General features: G+C 43.9%; 1 protein-coding gene across 8 annotated transcripts in view; it reads left to right on the top strand.

Moving 5' to 3' along the window:
- Nucleotides 1-24,004, top strand: part of SMG7 (SMG7 nonsense mediated mRNA decay factor) — a 54,650-nt gene extending 30,646 nt beyond the window's left edge. For 3 of the 8 annotated variants that reach the window (XM_068953592.1, XM_068953594.1, XM_068953593.1), the window contains 15 exons: nucleotides 656-818; nucleotides 1,981-2,137; nucleotides 5,518-5,588; nucleotides 5,911-5,971; nucleotides 6,765-6,884; nucleotides 7,365-7,800; nucleotides 11,904-12,048; nucleotides 13,267-13,658; nucleotides 14,423-14,788; nucleotides 16,548-16,697; nucleotides 18,703-18,783; nucleotides 19,396-19,555; nucleotides 20,929-21,099; nucleotides 21,201-21,349; nucleotides 21,868-24,004. In XM_068953592.1, coding sequence (XP_068809693.1) covers nucleotides 656-818; nucleotides 1,981-2,137; nucleotides 5,518-5,588; nucleotides 5,911-5,971; nucleotides 6,765-6,884; nucleotides 7,365-7,800; nucleotides 11,904-12,048; nucleotides 13,267-13,658; nucleotides 14,423-14,788; nucleotides 16,548-16,697; nucleotides 18,703-18,783; nucleotides 19,396-19,555; nucleotides 20,929-21,099; nucleotides 21,201-21,349; nucleotides 21,868-21,981 — 2,736 coding nt within the window. In that variant the 3' untranslated portion in view covers nucleotides 21,982-24,004. The remainder of the gene's footprint in view (nucleotides 1-655; nucleotides 819-1,980; nucleotides 2,138-5,517; nucleotides 5,589-5,910; nucleotides 5,972-6,764; nucleotides 6,885-7,364; nucleotides 7,801-11,903; nucleotides 12,049-13,266; nucleotides 13,659-14,422; nucleotides 14,789-16,547; nucleotides 16,698-18,702; nucleotides 18,784-19,395; nucleotides 19,556-20,928; nucleotides 21,100-21,200; nucleotides 21,350-21,867) is intronic. The other 5 variants (XM_068953596.1, XM_068953598.1, XM_068953597.1 and 2 more) reach the window with 3 other exon arrangements.
- The last annotated feature ends 308 nt before the right edge of the window (nucleotides 24,005-24,312 follow it).

Genomic DNA, 24,312 nt, shown 5'->3' with positions numbered 1-24,312 from the left:
ATTGTGTCTAAACAATAAGTTGATTATGATTTAAGTTCTCTCTTTTTTTCCGTAGTGCTCCGAAAAAAGTTATTAAAGTTTCTTTTTCTGTTCTAAAAGACCAGGTGCCCTTTACAGCACTCTTAGTGAAACGCTTTTGTAAACAGCTTGTGCTATTTGTGTTAAGCGCAGCATTCTGTGACCTGTGAAATTGGATGTGGAATTTGTCTTCAGTGCATAACCATACAGTAGTTAAATTCTCCTGGAATCTTTTTTGTAAAACCTGTCACCCTATATCTGCCTATATTTCTTGGAAAGACTGAAAAGCACAGTGGGTGTACGTGTCTCTGCAATTCTCGTAGTTGCACTGGAATGCTGTAGTTGCACATTAAAATCGCACTTTGCCTGAAAGAGCCCTGTTCCCAGGGCGGGTGTTTCGTCGTGTGTACGAGCTGGTATGAGAGCAAAATCCTTGGGCTTAACAGTGGGTAACCTCGCGTGTCCTCCTGGGAATCCTGGTGCTGTGTTATTAGAGATGGTCTGGAAAAAATCTGGAATGAACGCTGCCTTAAGGGCTGGAACATTAATCAAGCAGTGCCCTAATAACTACTAATCTTTCCAAGTGTGTGCTTTGCCATATAAAAGTACGTCCTTTGTGCCTATGGCTTTGTTACAGAGGCTGTTATTCCAAAAGGCCTTCAATTCTCAGCAGTTAGTACATATTACTGTCATCAATCTGTTTCAACTGCATCACCTGCGAGACTTCAGCAACGAAACCGAGCAGCACAGTTACAGCCAGGATGAGCAGCTCTGCTGGACACAATTACTGGCTCTCTTCAGTAAGTATAAAAACTAATTGATTTTTGTATTTCTCTCTTTTTTTTTATATGCAGTCCATTAAATCCATTAGCAATGTGTTGTCAGCACCTAGCGTAATGGATGTGTGAGACCTGATGAGAATGGGTGTTGCGGAGGAAAGTGAGGAAAGATGATGGCTGTGCTGAGTCAGTGTAGGTCTAGCAGTGCTGAGTAACGCTGATTTATGTGCCCTGGACTGTTCCATTTGAAGCCTCACAGAACTTGGCATCTTTTTCCTGGTTCTGAAGAAAACTCTTAACCTGGGTGCAAAATTGGATCTGGGTTGTGGATAAGACCAGACTCAGAGGCTCTGCTCTAAAGTTAGAGGCAGTGAGGTCCAAGTTGCTCTGGAAGGAGCCAATTCTGATTTAAGAGGGCTGAAGTTGGGCTAGTGCTAATAGACTCTGGACCTCAGCTGCTTCTGTGGTCTTGATGATCTCAACTGGGAGATAAGTAGGGGTGCAGAGCATTTTAGGCTCTAGCAGCATAATGCAGATTTGCTTAACCTGATCCTGTCCATAAGCAGCTTGGCCGTATTCATAAATACCTAAATTTCTGAATAACTGAGTTCGCCGTAGATTCCAGCCTGGAGTTTGTTGTGAAAGCACCAAAGTCATGCTTGTGCTTGGTACTGTTCCTCAGCTTGTGTGCCCTAACAGATCTGAGCAGTATATTAATTAACAGCCCAATGACCTGGAAAAACGGATAAAATGCAGCTAGATAGATAAGTTGACTATTTCTAAGACCTGGGGGGAAAAAAAAAATCTCATCTGGTTTGTTACCTCAACTTTTCAAAATGATTTGCCAAGCGTCTTTTTTATTTATTTTTTTTTTTCTTTTCCTCCTTAAGACCACCACTACCACCAAAAACCTCACCAACTGCTTCACGGTAGAAACTATATATTGAGGAGGAGAAAAAAAGGATGTTCCGATCTGCCAGTGGAGTGTCTAGGATAAAGCTATTGTGCTACTTTGTTCTAAACAGCTAGCTCTTACATTCCACCCATAAAACATTTTTTATTTTATCAGGTTATTTGGTCAGTTTTAACATATCATTCCCCCACTGATGATTGAAATATATACATATGTATACATATATTTTTTTCTCCCCCCCCCCCCTTCCTCTGTTGTATCTGTTCCTAGTGTCCTTTCTTGGAGTTCTGTGCAAGTGTCCTTTACAAAACGACTACCAGGAGGACTCTGGGGCTGCATATCCTCTTCCAGCTGTGAAGGTTTCAATGGACTGGCTGAAACTTAGACCCAGTGTTTTCCAGGAGGCAGTAGTTGACGAAAGACGGTAGTGAGTGTTAATCTTTCTTTTGATACGTTTAATTGCATAAGGTAAAAATGACTGGTGATATACAAATAGTAATGAGAAAACTGATCCTTTAATTCTTCATTACAGGCATCAAAATGGTATGTAATGTGCTAAAAAGTTTATGAAACAAAACACAAGCCTTTTGGGTGCTATGTGAGCCAATTCACTGTCTTAATTGGCTTTAGGTTCACTTGTAATTTTTATTTATTATTTTTAAGATCAGAAGGATCCATTTTCAGGGGGTCTGACTTCAGCATTACTATTGAATATACCCTTACTCTAGTCTTTTGTAATTGATTTCTCAGTTTTATTGAGGTAGGTGGCAGGAAAATGCTTGCCTTAGGTCCATTCAGTAAGGGACCTGCACTTGCCTTTGTTGAACTTCCTGAGGTTCCTCTCTGCCCATCTCTCTAGCCTGCTGAGGTCTCTCTGAATGGCAGTGCAGTCCTCTTGGGGATCAGCCACTCCTCCCAGTTTTGTATCATCAGCAAAACACTCTGTCCCTTCATGCAGGTCATCGATGAATACATTGAACAAGACTGGACTGAGTACTGGCCCCTGGGGGACGCTGCTAGCTATAGGCCTCCAACTAGACTCTATGCCATTGATCACAACCCTCTGAGTTCTGCCATTCAGACAGTTCTCAATCCACCTCACTGTCCCCTCATCCAGCCCGCGCTTCCTGAGCTAGCCTATGAGCATGTGATGGGAGACAGTGTCCAAAGCCTTGCTGAAGTCAAGGTAGACAACATCTGCTCCTCTGCCCTCATCTACCCAGGCAGTCAATCCACCATAGAAGGCTATCAGGTTGGTTACGCGTGATTTCCCTTTGGTGAATCCATGCTTGACTACTCCTGATCAGCTTCTTGTCCTCCACGTGCTTAGTGAGGACCTCCAGGAGGAGCTGTTCCATCACCTTTCCCGGGATGGAGGTGAGGCTGACCGGCCTGTAGTTCCCTGGGTTCTCCTTCTCACCCTTTTGGAAGACTGGAGTGGTTGGCAAGTAAAGGGAAAGTGAAGTGGGAAGCCAGCTTGCTTAGCTTATCTCGTGCTTCTGCTGCAATGGTTTCAACTCCCCTAAAGCAGCACACGCTATAAAAATGTGATTCTAGCCATGGCTTTCCCGTACGTTTATCCTATGATTTGGGGAGGGCAGGAGTGCCTATAAGCTCAGTTTGCCAAAGTGCTAAATGAGGGGTAAGGCTCACTCGTATAAAGCCCCAGAGCTTCAGGAACTTCCAACTCCCGGCTTCCTAAAGGCAAGATTAAGGAAAAGTAGAGTTCACAAATTGCTTTCAGAAGGTGGTATGTATAACTCCATATACTTACCCCGAAGGTAATAAGATAATTATTACTCCATACGTGTCCTGAAGGAAGACTTTATCCCACTATTTTAATAGGGAATTTTATTGCGAACACTTGATATCAAGTAGTGCTTTCAGAGAGAAGATGCAGGTAGTATGTTTATGGAGTATCAAACCGAATCTCCACATGAGAGATGAGTAGATCCTTTTGCCCCTAAAGTGATTTGGGCCCTATTTGAAGAATATTCATGTGTGACAGCGCGGCTAGAGAACATCATGTTAGGTACTGATCATACCAAGGAGTGGTGAAGTGGGCAACAAGCAGCTGAAAATGCACAGTGGAAAGTGAAAAGAGAGTCAAATACCGCGAAGATTTGTCAAAATGGGTAAGAGTTGATAGTCATATTACGTTTGTTGGCTTTAAAAAGTCAAAGTTACTGTATTTCACCTCACTGGTAAGAATCAAAGTTGAGTTTTGGGGTTTTTTTATTCATATCGGAAGAACCTAATGAAAGGCGTTCTTTAACTATGGACTACAAACACACCCACCCACCCCTTTATTAATAGTAAAGAAAATAACCCCTGTTTAATATTACTTGGAAAGTCTGTCTTACTCTGAATTCGTACTTAATTGTGCTCTTGGTTAGAGAAATAATCCTTATTCTTTTTTAGATTTTTAGTTATCCCAATTCTGAAGGATACAGAAGCTGTCTAGGTTTAGCCTTTTCTTGCGGAGAATGAACCATAACCCAAACTGAGCAAGTGTCTGAAACGGGAGACAAACTTGTTCACTCAGGAAAGTAGAGGGACCTGAAGGCAAGAACTGAGGGTAGAAATGAATATAACTGTATTGGTACTAGTGTGTGCTCTTTGGGAATGAATTTTCCAAAGCTACTCTGTGGAAGGTAGGTTGGGTCTAGATTTTTACATGTGTACTACATCACTCTATTTATGAGATTCCATAATAAGAGATCTCTATACTTCCAATGTTACGCGGGAAGATTGGAAGTAGATTGCAACGAATACATTCCCTTTTTCCTCCCCCCCCCCCCTTTTTGTTTCTTGCCAGTCATAAGAAGGAGTTATCGCTTAGTTTGGCTTACAGAATCCACATATAAATATAATGTTTCCAGTCCCTGCAGCCATGCAGGAAAGCAGCTGCCCTCGTACCTTTGGATGCGTGATACATTCTTCAGTCCACGTGCCAGCTGATGGCTGGCTGACAGGCTTGCTGAGAAAGGACAAAGATTCATTTCACCAGCCCTGAGCCCAGCAGGCACTTTCTTAAAATAGTTTGCCTTTTGCTTTTCACAGACTCGTTGCCCATCGCTAAAGCAGCAGCAAGATGCTTAGGGTTTTTGTTTGAGACTTCTTTTTGAAGTGACTGTGAAGCCTGGTGGTGGCGGTGAAATGTTTACCAGCTATGCAGCAATCTTTAATTTATTTTAATTAATTGCTCCAGGGCCTTTGGAAAGAATTTCCAGTCATTGTTTGCACTGATGTTACCAGTGCAAGACAGGGTGACTGCCAGTTAATCTCTAGCTTAATCATCTTACTAAGTGCAACCATTACTTAGACCTTCTTACCTCTCTGGTAGCTGTTTTTGTATTACAATACTCTCTTAGCAGAGCAAAAGTGCTTTTGCACAGCTGTATCTCAATAAATTGTTTTGCTTCCAAACGGATTCATTTATTTTCTCTTGGAGAGCAGTCAGCTTTGGATTGGAAAACCTGAATCGCAAGCAGGGGCTCTGAACTGTTCCTCATGTAATATTTCTGTCTAGTTAAATTTGTAGTGTGCTGACTTGCTGGATAATGAACATGATGCTGCAAAAATCTGGCTTCCATGGTAACTTAGGTTGACTTTTTAAAAAATATTAAGCTGTTCAAGAAAGTGATCTTTCCCTGACACTTGAGAGAAGCGTTACCTTTATTGGGAATCAGAGGATTAATGGAAGCTGTGGCTGTGTAATAGGAGTTCAGTGTTTACTTGGTAAGGTGAGTAGATCTCACGTTTCATAGTTTTCACTTAACAGTGTTTTTGTCTTCTGATTTGCAGCATATGGCCCTGGCTGATTTCTCTTCTAAACAGCTTCCAGCCCCATGAAGAAGATCTATCCAGTAGTAATGGTAAGGGCTTCTAGTCTGCGCTGTAAAGAAGCGGGAATGATGGTTTTAGCTGATGGGCGTGATTGCAGTTGAAGAGCGAAAATGGAACAAATCATCTTCTGATATTAATGCGTATGGCCACTTTGCAAATGATGCTTTCTAGCGCTGAGCAGATTTTGCTCTATTTTTATTGTTCTTGAGCTCAGATTTCAGTGTGGGCCAGTACAGTAGACTCTGTTTAAAAAAAAGCTTTACTATGTTTGACTTTATTGAGGTATCTGCTTATGATACTGTGCTTGATGTGTTCAGGCTTTTCTTACGCTGTTCGCTCTCTATTCACCAGCAACCCCCCTTCCAGAAGAATTTGAGTTGCAAGGATTCTTGGCTCTGAGACCCTCATTCAGGTGGGTGAAGGAAGCTGTACTCTTGCTGGTGGGACTAATTTCATAGACGTTGACCTGTTCCCTAGAGTATCTTATTTATGAATTCTTACTGCTCTATGGGTTGATGTAGGTATCTCGGCAAAACAGCTGTAATAAACAGCGTAGGGCTTCAGTCTCCGTTTTGAAGAGGAAAATAGATTCTATGCCAATCTTCAATAAAATTCTGAAGAAAAGAGAGCTAAATTAAAGTTTGTAATACTTTTATGACTTTGTCTTCTGTGGTCTTCAGACTAGTAAACTGAAAGGGAAAAATTTAAGAAATAAGTATTTTTAGATGAAAAGTGCTTGATGAGTGTTTACCTTGCTTTCTACTCCGTTTTTAACTGTATCCTCCTGTTGTTACAAAGTTCCGTTGTTTCGGTGTTAATAGAGTACCAACATTATTGCCTCCTAACCATAGGAGTAAATAGAAGATGAGTATGCACAGATGTTGACTAAATACTAGATGTACTCGTTCAATTATTAATTTTTTTGCTTTTGGTCAGTGTATGTAAAAGCTTTTTGCTTGTTTAAAAAAAAAAAAAAAAAAAAAAGAGAGAGAGAGGGAGGGGAAAAAGAGCCTCTCTAGTGTAGACACATCTTACCAGAAGAGAAGCGAATCTGAAATTTGGACATCCATAACTGTGTCATGGTTTTGAATAGGATCTGTTGAAGTTACGCAGGTTACAATGGTGACCAATTGTGTCCCTTTAGCTGATTTTTGCAGATGGTAACTGTATAATTAACATTATTCTCTCTCATGTGTCAATACTAGGAACTTGGATTTTTCGAAAGGCCACCAGGCAATTACAGGAGATAAGGAAGGGCAGCAACGTAGGATACGGCAACAGCGCCTGATCTTCACAGGCAAATGGATTGCTGACAACCAGCCAAGGTAATTGCACATCTGTAGTACTTGTGTGTTTTGGTTGCAGCTGTAAGTTTAGGTGTTGCAGGTGCCAGAGACAAACTCTATTTTTCTCATTATTTTACAAAACATTTGGACATGATGTGAATGCAAGATGCCGGCAGCACTAATATAGCATATTCTGTGGGTCAGCATGCAGTTGTTCCCCAGTCTAATTAAGATGGGGACTATATGTGGAGTAAAACGTCATATTTAATAAGGCCTTTTTAGTGATACTGCAGCACAAATGAGATAAGTGGAAATGGAAGTTGAAGGGGTAGCAAGGGTGCTATAATGTGTGGTTATGCCATACTAGAGAATGCCTCCAGCTCAGAGGTGTGACATCTTGTTGTTGCCAGGGTTGAGAGATGCATGCTGAATGCACGTTCTGCTTTTGTAACCTGGGGAGATGGGTCGCTCTGAAAAACTATTCCTGTTTGCTGTTCAATTCCTTTTTGCCTTTTTCAGGTTGATTCAGTGTGAAAATGAGGTAGGAAAGCTGTTGTTCTTGACGGAAATCCCGGAATTATTACTAGAGGACCCTAGTGAAGCCAAAGAGAGTCTCGCCTTGCAGGAAGCATCAATTGCAGAGCCACTCTCCGCAGATGGGAGCCCTGGACTCAAATCGGTTCTATCCACTGGCAGAAGTCTAAGCAACAACTGTGAGGCAGGCGAAAAACCAATGGTCACGTTCAAAGAGAACATTAAGCCGCGGGAAATAAACAGAGAGCAAGGGCGAATCTATCCACCTAAAGATGTGGGTAGGGAAAGAAGGGACTATAGCAAAGGAATAGTAGCCAATAAGAATGATGGAAAGAAGGATAACAATAAAAGAAAGAACGAGACCAAGAAATGTGGCTTGGATAAGATGCAGGAAGCAGGAAAGCAGAACGTGGCAGTTCAGGTAAGCCATTAGATCAAAGGGATGCCGCATCTTAGGCACTATGATGCGTGTGTCGGAGCCAGTCGAGTCCTCACTGTGAGCCCTTGGGTATTCCTGCAGTACATGTAACGTGCAGAAAAAATTGAAGCGCATCTATCCCAAAGACGAAGTATTAATGATCTTGTGGTCTCAACCTGAGATAGCATCAAGGAAAAGGGGAATTTGGGAGAGAAAAGGTAGGCAGCCATGAAGGTGACTTTGTTGCTATTTCAACGTTTTAAAGCAAAGACTTCCAACTTCTGTTCCAGAAATAAGCCAGGCTGCTGACACAGCTCATGTGGTCAGTTCTTAGTCATGTTCTTACCCGTGCTAGGGTCTGTTGTGAAGCAACTGGATGCTTTGCAGTCTCGATTCGGCGAACTTGTGCGTATTCAATAAATTGAACGTGTCTCCAAAAGCTGAACGTGTCTCAAAAGCATCATCATCACAGTACAGGGTAAGATCATCTGTACTGTGCATGCAGTCAGGTGGCCCTCTGAGGAAGTGAGAAAAGTTGGCTGCTGTTCTTAAGCCGTACATGATTCTATCTTGAGAACACTTGTTCAGAATTATAGTTCAGATCAGCTGCTCTTAGTCATCTCTTTAGAGACATGCTTTTCCCCCCCTTATTTTTGTGAGCGTTATGTAGAAAGTGAATTTACTGTTTTGGCTTCCACAGAATCACAGTAAATAAGTGTAGAGAACTCCAGAGTTCCTCTCATCCGTACCTGGCTAATTTGGCTATATCTCAACCATTCCCAGATGACACCTGGAGACTTTTAATGATAGTGATGGAGAGCCTATTATTTCCCTAGAGAAACTCAGTTCTTCACCATTCTTGCAAGTAGAAATTGCTTCCTAATGCTCTTCCTCTCCCTTGCCGCTGTGTAAGCCTGTTGCTACTTCCCACAGCAGGTCAGCAGAATAACTTAACTCTTCCTCTTCACAAACGCTTTGAAGGCCTGCGTTGTTGTGATCTCGTTTTCAGCAGGCTAGACAAACCGGCTCTGTCTGTCTTTCTGGTTTGCGTTGTTTAGATCCTTGGATCTTTCTTATTGTTCCGCTCCTGATCGTTTCCTCGATATGACACGGAAGGGCTGAACTGGCTGCGTGATCTGACTGATATGAGATTGTAGCTTTGCACGGGTGTTACCGAGGGGCAAAAGAAGTAGCCTACAGAGGCTATGTGGTGATTGTTCGGGAGTCACAGGATAAGTTGGTTTTCAGATACCGGCCTCTTAGGTAGGTGAGTTAAGACGGTAGGTTCTTCGCCTGGTGTGTGGTTGCAGGCCTGAGCATGATTCCTGTTTTCAGTGTTAGGGCCCTTATCTTGCCGAATTGCCTACAGACCTGGGGTCGAAAAACCCACTGAATCTTCTGAGGAGTGTATGTTTGTTTTTTTTGTTAGGAAAAATATTTTAACTGTAACAGAGTTGATTTATCAGAAATTTGTTTATCTTAGCCTTAAGATTTTCCTGGGTTTGTAGGTCTTATTTCAAACCTGACTGTAGCATGTTCTGTTCTGATCTGGTTGGTCACTCTCCTTCTCTTGCTGAATAGAGAATAATTTTGACTTTTTAGTTCCATCAGCTGTTTTTGTCGCGGTAACTGACACAAAGAAATTCCTTTTGTTTTGCGTAGTTCAATGGACTTATTTCCCCAGACCTCCTGCAGATCGTGCAGAGGGTTTGTTTCCCACCCCGTTAGGAGAAGGCAGTGTATGTTTTGTACGATTAGCGGTCTGCTAGTGCTCTGCGGTCTGCTTTGGCCTTCCTTGGCGTTTCAAACTTTATCTACGCCATAGCTCATCACCTTGAAGGTTCTGAGTGCTACAAATGTTGCAACACCTACTTTTTAAAACGAAAATGTTAAGAATGTTAGACAAAAATGATGAGTCCTGTTTCACGGATAAGTGGAATACTTGCCTGCTCAGACAGGATCATGAAAGTTTGACGTAAATTGATTCTCTGCTCTCCGTGGGAGATATCTTGGGTGCAGTGAAAGGTAGAATGCAAAATTGCTTAAGATAAAGTACCCTGAAGAGGCCATTGTGGTGAAATGCTGTTTTTCCCAGGTGCTAGCCAGACAGGACCCCTCAAGATCACAATCAATCCTTTCAAGCAGTTGATCCCTCTACTCAGGGGGTGTAGGTTACAGGATTTGTGCAACTGTAACGTTTAAAACTCCTTCCAGGCTGTTGCTCAGATGTTCTGAGTGTGTTCCACAGAGCATTTATGCAGCTCAGATGTAATGAAACATTTTGACTGGTAACATGATGTTACCATAACGTTTTTACAATATAGTAAAGGCTAGTAGCATTCTAAACCTTAGTCTCAGACCGCTTCTTCCTTTTTAGCTTATGGTGCCCTATGATGGATAGAGGAGGACTAATAGTTCCCGTTAACTTACTCTCCAAGCTCTCTAACCAAAACCGGAGAAGTAAGGCTTTGGTAATATCGATACTTTTGAGGTGAGGTCAAGCAGAGACAGGGCAAACAATTTAAACGTGACTGACTTGGGTTAATCAGTTTTAATTATTTAGCTTTTAAAAATCAACTGTAAATGGTGTAGAGGTTCTTTTGGAAGCTCCCTTTGGAAATGTTTTATCACACCTTTAGGTTTATAATGGATTAGACTTTTCCTGTTTCAAAATCCCTCTGCAAGGAGAGTGTCTCCGCTTTCTACGGTATTGCTGCGAAAGAAAGCCTGACTCTCTCAGTCTGCGTTATGAAAAACGTTTGGCTCGTTGTGGCGTGAAAAGGGACAACACAAATAAGTTGAACATACAGAATGTGATGGAGGGGAAAGGTGGACAGGGAATAGACGAGAACTGGCATGAGAGGGGAAGCAGGGGCTGCTGCATCATTCGTGGTACTTGGCATCAGCCAGAGCCTGCAGGTGGAATTTCCTCTCACCTTTTCCTAGCGGGAGATGGAAAATACACCAAAAGCTCCCCGTCTGGCAACCTACTTTCTTAGTGAAACACAAAAAAATAAACTACGCTGCCGTAATTTCTAACTGGGGCAAATCAGAATTATTCGAGAAAGACTAAAGAAAAAGTTTGAATGCATCTACCCCTTTACCACTGTGTTTTGCAAGAAAGGACCTGCCCTCTAAGTCCTTTCAATCCAGTAGCTTTAAATGTTGAAATAAACCCTGCACAGTCGTTTTTTTAAATGTTTTTTTGATCCCTGATAAAATCCATTTCTTTCAATCACCTTTGAGGCTTGGCTTCAGCTCTGCTCCCTGGGTCCTTTCTGTATTGCCCAGGTTCCTTGCTTGCTGTCTTTTTCCTGCCTGCTTCATCTTGCGTTCCAGGCAGTTCTGCCGAGCTCAACAGAAAGGGAAAATAGTCTTCCCCTCTGTCTTCCTCTCCAGGAAGACCCAGACTGCAGCAGAATCAGGTAAACATTACATTACATTCTTCTCTCTGCCTTTAACTGGTGCAGCTCTTTTAAAAAAACATACAGGAGTTACACAGTAAAGTGAAACAGGTTAAGCACTTCTGCTATTTGCCGTATGTGCTCTTGGTCAAAAGCGTTTCATAATGTGCAGGGGGTTGTGCATATGCTGCACCACTGAGATTAGGCTGAGAAAGTTCCCTAGGGAGAACGTGGTTTGGTGTGTTGTGGTTTTTTTTTTTTATTTTATTTTTTAAGGTGCTGCAGGTAAGTAGCATGAATTAGGTTGAAAGAGGGCCCTAGGTAAAAGTGTAATAGCATTTGGATTTTTGTTTTGTTTTTAAGGCACTGCAGGTGAGCAGCGTGGTAAGTAGCAAAAGTTGTTCGTATGGTCTGAGGAAATCAATGTCTGCTTCCCTCTGCCTCGCTAGAGGAGGAGCCTCTTGCAGGTAGATCTCCTTATAGGGCTTTTGTGAGACAAGGAGCGCCTAAGCAAACGCAGAGTAACTTGCCTGAGGTCAGAGAGTGAGGAACTGAATGGGTATGTTCCAAACCTCTCCCAGTTACTCAGGGCGAAGAAAATAATCTCCCAGACAGTCTGAGAGTTTGTCTGTGGCTTGAGACGTGATGCGGATACTTACAGGAAAAAGTTACCTGAATTCGTGTCCCTTTCTTTTGGATTAGGTGAAATCCCAGACTGAGATGAGGAAGACTCCGGTGTCTGAAGCCAGGAAAACACCTGTAACTCAGACTCCAAGTCAGGCCAGCAGTTCCCAGTTCATCCCCATTCATCACCCAGGAGCCTTCCCTCCCCTTCCGAGCCGGCCAGGTATTTTGTTGAGTTCTTCTGGAGTGTGATTTCCCGGTGGCTGCAAAGAAAAGTCTGGGATGGAAGTTACTATTGCAGTCTCTCTCTCAAGGCGTTAGTTGTTTTGACGGACATGCGTTCTTTTGTTAAGAATCTTGCTATTTACTGAAGAAGGGCGTAGCAGAACTGAAACAAGATAAATAAGATTGCTAGTACTTTGGGATCAAAGTTTGTCATGAAATCTGCCACTTTGCTTCTCAAATGGTGGCTACAAGATCAAGGTGCTTCGCAGTAAGCTGTTTTTGTAGCTGTTCAAAACATGACAAACTCTGCTGGCTCAGGAATAAGCGCTCTCTGTATGAACTACTCTATTATAAAAGATCAGTAGTCATACCACTTTCTTCTTTAAAGCTCAGTTTCTTTTCTAGTGATACTCACGTTTTAAGCTGTAATTTGTGTGGTGTTACTCACTGTTGTTCTGCTGCGTGTTCCCACTTCGTTACGAAACGTCATACCTTGCTCTCCGTCTTTGCGCACAGATTAGTTAGAAGCCGCATCTTCCTTCAGAGTCACTGCAGCCGCTATGTATGATCGCTCAGAAGTCAGAGGGACCTCTTCCCTGTCTCAGAGTCAAAATAAAATCCAGCCTGCGGAAAAAAGTATTGAAACTTCCAAACCTGGCTTTACAACGTGAACCACAGGAAAGGAATTGATCTTGTGGATAGGAGGATTTGTTTGCTTACCATCTGTCTCTTTATCTAAATTAATCCTAAGGCTGGTGTTCCTCTGGGAAGAGGCAGTAGACTTACTGATTGCTTCTCTGTCCAGCACTGCAGGAATTTAGTGTCTGAAAATGTGTGTGCGAGGGCGTGGGAACTTTGGGAGGACTGCGTCAAAAATCCCCGGACAGTGAAGAGAAAAGGTGGTGATAAAGTAGGGAGGAAAACTGAGGTGGGAGGGGAGAAGCTCACGACTCTGAGATACTGGTCTGGCGGACTGGTATCAGTGACTGGAATGTTGCAAGAAAACTCAGGACCGAACTCTGAATTCCCCTGTGGTCGTAGCCATGTACTACTTGCAAAGGTGAAGAACAACATCTTGCGTGTACGCAAACTGTACTTAGTGTTTTCTGTCCTCATGTTTTAAAGGTGAAAATGGGAAAAGTAGCACTGAATATTTTATCTAGGGAGCCACTTGCAGCATAAATTGCGGTTAAAGGTACGTTTCTATCTTTTCAAGGATTCCCACCTCCGACGTACGTTGTTCCCCCACCTGTGGCTTTCTCCATGAGCACGGGGTACACCTTCCCAGGCGGTGTTTCCGTCCCAGGAACCTTCCTCCAGCCCACAGCTCACTCACCTGCAGGAAACCAGGTGCAAGCTGGGAAGCAGTCCCACATTCCTTATAGCCAGCAACGGCCCTCTGGACCAGGGCCTATGACCCAGGGACCTCAGCAAACACCACCTCCTTCCCAGCAACCCCTCTCATCGTTACCAGCTCAGGCAACAGCACAGTCTGCGAGCCAGTTACAGGTCCAAGCGCTGGCCCAGCAGCAGCAGCAGCAACAGTCCCCTACGAAAGCCGTGCAAGGCCTAGGGAAGAGCCCGCCGCACCACTCTGGATTCCAGCAGGTAAGCTTGAATAATGTGATGTGCTAAATTTTATTAAAAATGCATCGCAATATTCAAGGCTTAAGTTCCTGTATTACCTTTTTAAAAGAAAATCCTTCTCGTTATGTACCTTACTATGGAATTTTGATCTGTGAACTTTTGGGCAAATTTGAAAAAGAGCTGGAGTTTAGTGGGGATGAGCTTATGATCCTGTAACTAGGAGGAAGGAACCTACTGGAACGGAAGGTGTTTTCTGCTTTCTGCCTGATTCTGTTTGTAGACAAGGTGTGAAGATGATGTTTCTGTACAGATGTTTCTGTCTTAGGCCTTTCTAGGTGTGATCTCTTGTTTGAGTAATGAGGACTGAGTCTGAATCTTCACCCACGCTTATCCTTTCTTTTTGACTAGCTGGGTAACGCTATTGGTTCCCTTACCCTAGTTTCACACCCACATCATTTGATGAAAAATCTTCCTTCTGAGAATGGTCAGAAGGGAGATGGTGAGACCCACCTGTTATATTGGTTCAGTACCTTTAGTAAAGGTGCATAAATCCTTAGTAAAGGTGGACTAGAGGGGGAGGATAATGCTCAAGCATTGGCATAGAGCTGGAGTAGGAGGTATTACGTGCCCATCAAGACTGTGAGTTTTAATGAATAACTTAGCAAATCAGAGCATCTGTAACTAGTCAACCAGAATATCAGTTTGAACGAAGTTAGGCATTCAGTTAATGTTAACTGATGTTAATCGTCCCTACCTCCTGATGAAAGCATACATCTCTGCTTCAGTACCCCCAGACAGACTCATCAAAGCAGCTCTGGAACCCTCCTCAAGTCCAAGGCTCGCTGGGGAAGATCATGCCTGTAAAGCAGTCCTATTACCTTCAGGCCCAGGACCCTCTAAAATTATTTGAACAGTCATTACAGCCTCCTGTGATGCAACAGCAGCCTCTGGAGAAAAAAATGAAGCCTTTTCCAATGGAGCCATATAACCAGAACCCCTCAGAAGTCAAGGTGCCAGAATATTACTGGGACTCTTCCTACGGCATGGCTGATAATAGAGTGATGGCACAGCAGTCTAGCATGGACCGCAGGGGAAAAAGGCAAGGAGTCTTCCGCCCCGAGCAGGATGCTGTCTCCAGGATGACCTTTGAGGTAAAGATCTGCGTTACAACTAGGGAAAATCCGTGAGGCTCTGCTATTTCTCTGACAGCTTAGTAGTTTCCCCAGTTCAGGAGTACCCTGTAGCTTGAAGTGGATCAACACGAGCCACCTGCTGGTGGTTGGTTTATTAGGGAATTGGAGTTTGGACTGCTCTCTGGAAAACAGTAAAAAAGATTCCAGCAACCCCAGTAGTGGATTTGCCACTTTAGTTGATTTATGTGTGCGATCAGGCTCCAGAAAACTTGGTTTCAAGTAGATGCAAGTCATGTGCAGCATAGATGTGATGCTGGTCTACTGTGAAGAACCTTGTGAAAATCCAAAAATGCGTATCGATCTGTAGTGGGTGTCTCTCCTCTTGTGGAAGATATCCTGGCAGGAGGAGCAGCGTAGCAGTTGACGGTGTTAGTGAAAATTCTTGTGTAGTGACTGATGAGCACCAGAAAAAGCTATCCACATAATTGCAGCTTAGTTATTACCCTTTAGCCTTTGCCCTTTTAAACTCTTAAGGCCCATATAATGAGTGGCTGAGGCTGCAGTAGTCAGACTGAGCCTAGAAATCGAGGATGGTAGGAAGAGCCATGTCCTTTTTTTGGTTTTTTTTTTCTTTTTTTTTTTTCCTCCTTCAAATCCCACCAAGCAGCCGCAGAACTTGACTGGCTTGCTTCCTTAGGTCTCGGCTGCGCTAATGGTATTCTTTGCTTCTGTTCATACCGTTGTGCTTCGTGTTGCTGTTTACAAAACCTGCAATCTGCTCTTTATTAATGGTCCTGGAGCTGTCTGGGAGTGCTTTTGGTGAGATTATATATTTAAGGAAAGTTAAACAGAGGCCTTCTAAGATCTTTGGTCAGCTATGCCTCTGTATACGCGCTCAGGATTTTTAAAAGATCAGCTGAGCTCCCTTAGCCTCTCCTTCAGGGAGAAAAGCCAGCCAGTACACAGGAGACTGCCTCTACCCTGATGTCAAGTTGCGGTTTTTAGATGGAGACGGGGTCGCGGTCCTGTTCTCATGCCTAAAATGGAAGTCTTGCCATGTTGCAAGCACAACGCAGCGCAGCCGGAGGCTGTGCCCGTGGTGCTTCTGTTTTAGGCGCTTCCTGCTGCCCACAAGTTGACAAGTTTGACCGGCCCGTTCCAAGGCACGGCAGGGCTTTTTGCCTACTGGTCCAGTCAGTTGGACATTAGACCATTATGGGGCCGTTGGCAGTGGAAATGAGCCTTACAGGATTTAAACTCCCCAAAAGAGGAGGGAAAATGCCAACGTGATTTCAGTTGTAAGGTAAATCATTCACAGTTCAGCTATAAGAGAATAATTTAAAATCTTTTTTTTTTTTTTTTTTTTTGCCAGGTAAATTCACGTTCACTGTCCTTGCCTTTAATGTGAAAACCGATCCGGCGTTTCCCGTTGATGCAATGGGAAGCACGCGCTCTGTTAATTAAAAGTAGTTGCCGGTCACTTGGACAGGACCATTTACTTGGCAGAAAGATGCAGTGTGCCTCCCCGTATACACTAGACCGTGTGGCTAGATTGGTTTTCTGCTCAGCGTTTTCTTTCCGTGTACCTCTTCTCGTTTCGGTTGCTCTGTTTTCTCACCTCCTACTTTTGCATGCTGCCTTCTTTCTTTGTTGCAGTAGCCTGCCTTTCTCCTGCTGTTTTCTGCTGTCCCGCTTGGGTTTAGTCTCTCTCCATGCCTGTTCTTGCCCTTCCCCTCTCTGCCTTCTGTTGTCTCACGGTGCTCATTTCTGTCACTAGGACCCCAAGAGCTCCCCTCTGCTTCCTCCGGACCTGTTAAAGAGTCTGGCTGCCTTGGAGGAGGAGGAAGAGCTGATTTTCTCTAATCCTCCTGATCTTTACCCAGCTCTGCTGGGGCCTCTCGCCTCTCTTCCTGGACGAAGCCTCTTTGTATGTATTTGACTTAATACTGCTGCTTCTCGCTCTTGACTGGCATCTTTCTTCTGTGAAATTTGTAAGAAATGTGACACTTCCTTTCTCCTCCCCATCCCTCCTCTCCGCTTCTCGCCCGCCACCGTTGAGCTAGTCTGCACGCGAAGAGGTCAGACTAGCCGAAGGCGCGCTGGCTCCGGGGGACCGGGGAGGTGACGTTGCATACGGCGTGCAAAAGCACGTGGCTTTTGGTCCCAATCCAGGCCGGTTCGTTTGTTCAGTAAGCCGAACAATTGTTTTGGCAAATACGGTCCCCAGGAGAGGCAGTGATGCTTCGTTCACCAGACTTCTGCAGGTCTTCTGCAGCGGCGTGGGCTTGGCAGTGAGGGTGAGGGTGTGCGTAGGGGAAGGTTCAGCTGTGGCGAGTCATCAGACTTGAACAGTGCGCTCTTTTGGTTTTGGTTTTTTTTTTTTTTTTTAAATCTACCTATAAGAATTATATAAAGGTGGCAGGAAACTACCCTTTTTACACGCAGAAGAGATTGCAAAAAACCAAAATGATTTTAGAAGAAAATTGCAAGCGCTGGGCCAAATAATCGGCAGCTTTTGTAGGAATGCGGTGAGTTTTGGCAGGCCGAGAAATATTTGCTTTTAAATGTTACAACCTTCCTAGCTCACTAGCCAGAGGCCCTTTGAGCTGCTGAATTTATAAATTACTTCTAAAAATGCAGTATACCTTTACAATATGGCTGCAAGCAAGTTCATGAGATGCAGGTATTTCAGGTTCGTAGCGGTAAGGAGGCAGAGCTGTTTGTGACTGTGCTTGGTCTCTGGTCATTAAGCCTATTCAGTTATTTTACATATAATTCCAAGTAGCCGGTAGCACTGTTGATACCCAGTCCTGTCTCATCAGATACCTGTGCTTGCTGAGCAACTAATACCTGCCTCCCCAGCAGCTTTCTTTGAAGTGCTGTCTGCTGACAGAAGGAAGGAAGTACGTCTCTGCGCAAGCGGCGCCATCCGCAGAGTGTGAACTTGTGCCTGCCTTTTAAAACGTGCTTTCAAAGTACCGAGTCGTCACTTCGGTGCAAACCTAACAAGCTAGGAGCTACTTACCGAGCAAACGAGCCTATTTGTCTTAGGCTCCCAGGATCAGAGCGAGGAGATTCTCGACAGTAAGACTGTGCTGGAGAAAAGGACTCTAGTTCAGGCTTCTGTCATTTGATCAATAAATTTAAAAAGATCTGACGTGCTGAGCTGGCATGAATGTGAAAAGGGCTTTTTTTTGTTTATTTTTTGTTTGTTTTTTTTGTTTGTTTTGAAATCAGTTTTTTACTTGAGTGTTTAATTGAGCCTCTTTCTTCCCTAAATAGATTTGTTTCAGATATGGTATTTCTCACGCCTTAATCCTAATAAGATCTGAAGAGAGGACTGAGAAATACTGTGCTGGAAATAGCAGCAGTATGAGAGGAGGTTTAGCTCATTGCAGTGGTCGTGATACGTAAAATATCTCTTAATGTGGGACCCCAGGGGAGTTTTGCAACCTCTGTTATGAGGGTCTAATCAGCAGGTTTGAGGTAGACCGCCGAGCACTGGAAAGGCTCCTGCCTCTTTTGTACGAGGCTTTGCACAGCCATAGGGTGTAGGATGGGGTTTTTTATTTTATTTTATTTTTGATTGGCAAGCATGTCCCCTCTAAGCGTATCAGAGAGTGGCAGCAGCTACAGGCAGAGTATCACGCTGAAGCTGTGAAATGCTGTTCTGTCGGTGGAGTTTGGAGGAGACAGCTGTAGTAATTACAGTGAGTAGGGAAATGAGTGTTTTGCTTCATTTGTTAGCTTGTTCCCTCTATCCTCCAAGATACTGAAGCTAAAATACAAGAAAGGGTAGCTTGCTTTATTTTTTTTTTTTCAGCTAGTTTTTTTAATGTTACAAAGAGCAACTTGGCAGATTCTCAGTGTGCTTTTTTCCTGTTCACTACATTGAATGCTAACTGCTCTTTTTACCTTTTTGATTTTTGAAGAAGTCCTTGCTGGAGAAACCATCAGAGTTGATGTCTCAGTCATCTTCTTTCCTGTCCCTCAGTGGCTTTTCCCTTAATCAGGTATGTAAGGACCACACTCCGCAGCCTTTTGCTGTTGCCATGAAACTAGGTGGTATGTTAGGAATCTGGGGTTATCCTTTTGTTCAAGTTAATGCAAACTTGAAATAAATACATGCTGCTGATTTCAGTTCTTATCAGCAAGATGCATCTTTGCCTCTTACTCCTTTTGGAAATTAGTTCTTTTTTTTTTTCAGTTTCATCCCGTGCTATAATTCTGTAGAAATACTGTTGAATCTTGCTGAGTTCATGGGCCACTTTCTCTTTCTCTTAAGTACTTCTCAAAGTTTTGTTTGATGTAGGTTCTTTTCTTCATTTTACTTTTTTTATACCTGAGCAATGGAATACCCGTTCTCTTCCAAAGACCTGAGCAGTTCTTGTGAGCGTTGTGAATTTAAAGGTCTTGTGAAGGCTTTGCAGTCCAGCTAGGAGAAATTTGTCCTGATGCAGAATGTGATGGATTTTATATGAAATAAAACCTTCAAAGGAGGAGGAGGAGCTGGGGAGTAAAAAGGGAGTCAAAGTGTTTAGATTCATAATTCTTTCCTCTGTACATTGTTAGTGTTTCAAATAAATCTGATACTTAAACTCTTAAATTTGGGGTTTTTTTTCCAGGAAAGATACCCAAATAACAGCATGTTCAATGAGGTATATGGGAAAAACATGAATACCAGCACAAAAACAGAAGTCACCCCTTCAGTCGCCCATCAGGAGACTTCACTATATTCTCTGTTTGAAGGGACGCCGTGGTCTCCATCCCTTCCAGCCAGCTCAGGTAATCTTGGTATGATTTCTCTTGTGTGCAGTGACTTAAGAGGATTTGAGTTAATTCTGAACCTATTGCGAGGTAAAAGTAATAGGAAATTTAAAAAAATCTGCTTAACAAAGTATAAAGGATTCTGTTTTTCTTTATCTACCCTCAGAAATATGAGGGGATTCTGTAATTATTATAGGGTAAGAATCTAAATTGTAGTTAAGTAGCTGAGCAGGATAAAAGTTTTAGGAGGTGTTAAATCCTGAAATCTCTTTAACTTGGATTCCTGACAGGCATTTGAGAGTAGAGCTTAAAAACTCAAAAATCCCTACGCTTTCAATCTTGCTCAGCCAAAGCAGGAAAGACTGGATTTCATGATGTGAATTTTTCAAAGAGGGGTAAAAAAAATGGATGACTGGAGCGTGTTGAGGAAAATCTGAAAGCTTTTTTCCTCTAAGGCAGGTCACAAAGCAAACTAGCTTTTCCTTTACTGATTTTCGTTAGAGATATAAAACGTATTGTAGTTATGTTGTGCTTTTACGCTAACTGTAAATACAGAAGAGTGTGCGGGGAGGGAAAGAATTAGCTGAAACTAAGAATGAGTATATTTAAAATGACATCCGCTATGGTGAGTTTCTTGATCATAGTGAGATTTGTGCCACCAACCAGAGATAACCGTTGTAGGTGAAATGGAAGGAGCTGCTAAGTACTTCTGTTCCAGTAGGATTTATGGCACTACATGCTTTCAGCTTTCTCTCACTTTACCTCCTCATCTAAGACCATATACCGTCCTGCCACGCTGTATTTTCTTTAGGCGTTGTTCTGTCCTGCCTTTGGATGAGCTTTTCCATGTTTGCTCCCCTCCTTTGCTCAATATTTGGTACTGGTCTGAGCTGCTTTCAGACTTTGAAGTCTAGAACAGGTTTAGGAGTTTGAGTTGTAAACTTGCAAACTCCTTGAGGACTGAAGTCACTTTTATAGGCTTGTCAAGCTGGGAGACAGAATTTGTGGGTTTTTTGTTGTTATTTATATATATATATATATATATACACATACACATTTTTTAATTTTGAGAAAAGCCATTCAGGACTGAAACATGGGGAAAGCTTACTTTGTTGGCTAGCCAACCCTCTTGGGGTTTTCTGGAAGAATTGTGTTCTGGTAAACGCGTGTATGCATTACACACAGTCATTCTGTTCTTGTAGAGGCGAAAAACTTTTCGCTCAGAATTGAGGAATTTACAATATGCTTATGTAACGGAGGGCATGAAAACTGACCTTGAGTACTGAGAAAACTGCGTGATGGCAGAATTTGCAGCAGCACTGCAAAAAGGCCAAATGAGGCGCATTGTACCGTTTATCTTGACCTTTTTGCTCTTGCCTTGTAACCTCTAGATCATTCGACACCAGCCAGCCAGTCTCCTCACTCCTCCAACCCCAGCAGCTTGCCAAGCTCCCCTCCAACCCATAACCACAACTCTGTTCCCTTCTCCAACTTCGGACCTATTGGGACTCCAGACAACAGAGACAGGAGAATCGCAGACCGCTGGAAAACAGATAAGCCAGGCAAGTGCTGGAGTCCAGGCTTGCATGAAGCCAGCTGTTGGCATTTGTTTTGCGAAGGTTTTGATGCATTCATTTTAACTTGTTTCTTTCTCACGCTTTAGCGATGGGAGGATTTGGTCTGGACTATCTCCCAGCAACATCCTCGTCTTCAGAGAGCAGCTGGCACCAGTCCAGCACTCCCAGTGGCACCTGGGCAGCCCAAGGTCCCCCTATGGAGGACTCCTCAGCTGTGCTCATGGAGAGCCTGAAGGTATATTTAGCTGGAAGCTGTACTCGGAGATGGGTGCTGATCTGTGGGGCCGGAAGATAGAGTGATGAGCTTTAGGCAGAGTACGTCGCTATGTTCCGCACACCAGAGTTCAACGTCAGAAATTGGAGGCGTCTCCTGCAGATTCACTTACGTAGGCAATGTGGGAGGTGTGACTGGTGCTGGAAGATGTCACAGTTTTTCTGTTCTTGCTGCTCTGGAATGTTTTGTGGAACAGGGTTAGGTTGGCAGAACTGGAAGAAATTGAAATGTTTGCTTTTATTGGTGTAAAATTAGTGATTGCTAATGTGGGATGAATTTTTGTGGTAATGAGAATTTTGGAGGAGAATGAGTTTCTTAGAGGAGCCTCTCTTTACAAGGCCTTTGATGTCTGAATAACTTTCATGATAAGGAAGGTGCAAGTGTTAAAGGGAAGAGGGAGAAAACAGACTCTGTTTCTCGTCTGTAAGAAGGTGGCTGTCTTGAGCAAGAAGGTGCTAGTGTTGACTGTTTGTTTTTAGTCCATCTGGTCCAGTTCCATGATGCATCCTGGCCCTTCAGCCCTGGAGCAGCTGTTAATGCAGCAGAAGCAGAAGCAGCAACGTGGACAAGGCACCATGAACCCGCCGCATTGAGAATGAGGTGGCGACCCTTGCAAACGAAGGCTCCATAAACCATGGCATGTTGGGTTTGCAGGACTGGCCCACACAGTCCTGTGCAGGTGGCAGCCCTCTCTTCTGTTCCTTGCTGTCAGGAGGGCGTAAGTGCTCCACCAACCCACTGAGTGTGCACAAAATGTCTGCAGCGCGAGAAAACAACATCAGGAACTCTCCCATCCCTGGGCCCTCTGGAGGGAGAGAGGAACTGCTGTTTGTCTCACTCAGTAACCCGATATCACCGCCTCTCACCTTCTCCATCGTGCATGTCCCTAGCCACATGGGAAGTAAAGGCTGAGAATGAAGGGCAGATGGGAGAAGCCAATGAGAACTTCTCGATCCTTTTCCTCTCTTTGGGGAGATAAAATAGGAATCCATTAATGATTGCTTTGCTGACTGAGAATGTAGTTGAAATTACTCCTAAACATCTTTATTATTACTATCTCAGTAGTAAGATCACACTGAATTCTTCCGTACACAGACGTGCTTTGTAGTCAGTGTGTAGCAATGAAAGCCCCAGTTGCTGCTCTGGTCAGAGGTAGGTGGTGGCAAGGTGGGGCTCTATCTCCTGGGCTAGTGAAGGAGCTTCGTGAAGGAGAATCTGGCACTTGACACCACTTCACCTTTCGCTCAAAGGCTCTGGCCAGCCCCTGCGTGGGTTAGAGACTCCAGCGTGAAATGCCCTCCTCTCAGTAGGTGTTTGAGCTATAATTGGTGACACGGGGCATTGCAGCACTCTGCTGGTCAAGCAAGTTAACTGCTATGGGGTTTTAAATTAATGTTTGATTCCTGTACATTTTACTGTAGCATAGTGGCTAGCCCCACGAAGGGCAGGCTAGTCTGTGCATTCACAGCCTGACTCATTTTTAATAGGTAGGTAGCAAGCTTTCAATGGCTTTTTCTTTTTCTTTCTCTCCCCATCCTCCCATCTTTGCTGGACGCTAGCAGTTTTATTACTGATGTGCAACACCTCGCAGAAAGTAATCAGGGCTCCAGCAGGACTGGGTAAAGAAGACAGTCCGCCTGGATGGTGTGGAGCGTGCAACCCCCGCTAGGCACACGTCAGCTCTGCAGCCCCCCTCCCCACAGCTGCAGCCCCCAACTTTCAGTTCCAGAATGAAATTCAAAGCACCATGGACACACGTGTGTAACCCACACACGGAAGAAAGCGTAGTGCTGTTCATACATGAGAAGGTGCAGAAGGGAAAAATGAAATGTTTTATTTGCTATTTATTAGGGGGTCGGAAGACTGGAAGCTTCGTTAAAGAAAAGGACAGCATTTCTGTTAGGTTTCCCAGGGAAGTTACGGAAGCAATCTCAATGTCCGTTTGCTGTGTTTAGCGGTAGGGGTTTGTGTGATGATTCAGGACCTCTGAGCTGGAAATCGGCTGCAGAGCAAAGCACACGCAGGAGCCTAAGTGACACTGGAGTCGGGGCACCCCCAAAGAATATAAAAAGGGAAGACTGAGACTTGATACCCTTTCTAGGGTATGAGCAGCTCCCCCGCGTTCTCCACCCTAGCAACATCACTGTTCTTTGTTGCTTTTCGAAGGTGTATTTCCTTTCAAAAAGTCCAAAAAGTGGAGTTCCCGCCCAGTGGTAATATGAACCAAACCCCCCGCCCCGTACTTCTCTCCAGCCCTCCCAGTTTGTGTATTTGAGCCGTGCACCCAGGCAGCTGCGACATTCCAGTGTTTGAACTGTCACTGACTCTTGCACCCTAGACGAGCGAACCAGGTTCAGCCATCTCCCTCCCGGCAGTGCCAGGGTCCCAGCCGCACCGTTCCACTCGTGCATGAGACTCCGGTGGTAGGAATGCGTCCGGCTCTCGGCTGGGACTCCCCTCCCGCCCTCCGATGCCTGGGGTAGCGAGGAACGGGGACCCCAGCAGAAACTGGTTTGTGTCGTAAGCTTTTTTCTTTTTTTGTGTTTTTTGTCTGTCTGTGCAAGAACTGCAGCTGCTGAAATCAGCTTTGCCTTTAATTAAACCATGTTCTCTCCATCCAGGTCTGTGTGTAGCCTTTATTTTCTGTGTAACTCGACTTCAGGCTTTTAAAAAAATGCGTTATTTTTCTGGAGAAGTCGGAACAAGGTTTGAAACTGATTTTTGTTGTTGTTGTTGTTTGAAATAGAACTAAATAAATTGCAGAGATTCTAGCCTGGGCTCAGCGCAGATAATTGGGACGTGGTCTTGGGCTGCCTGTGGGTTATGTACGGAACCAAAACTCTGGGGTGGGGGTAGAGCTTGCAAAGCTGTTCATCAGTTGCAGGGCGGATTGCTTTGAAACCGGTAGAGCGCGGACTTTGGGG

The sequence above is a fragment of the Struthio camelus genome, chromosome 8 (assembly GCF_040807025.1).
Source record: "Struthio camelus isolate bStrCam1 chromosome 8, bStrCam1.hap1, whole genome shotgun sequence".
Classification (NCBI taxonomy): domain Eukaryota; kingdom Metazoa; phylum Chordata; class Aves; order Struthioniformes; family Struthionidae; genus Struthio; species Struthio camelus.
The sequence above is the reverse complement of the archived record's forward strand: the minus strand, read 5'-3'. Positions and strand labels throughout refer to the sequence as shown.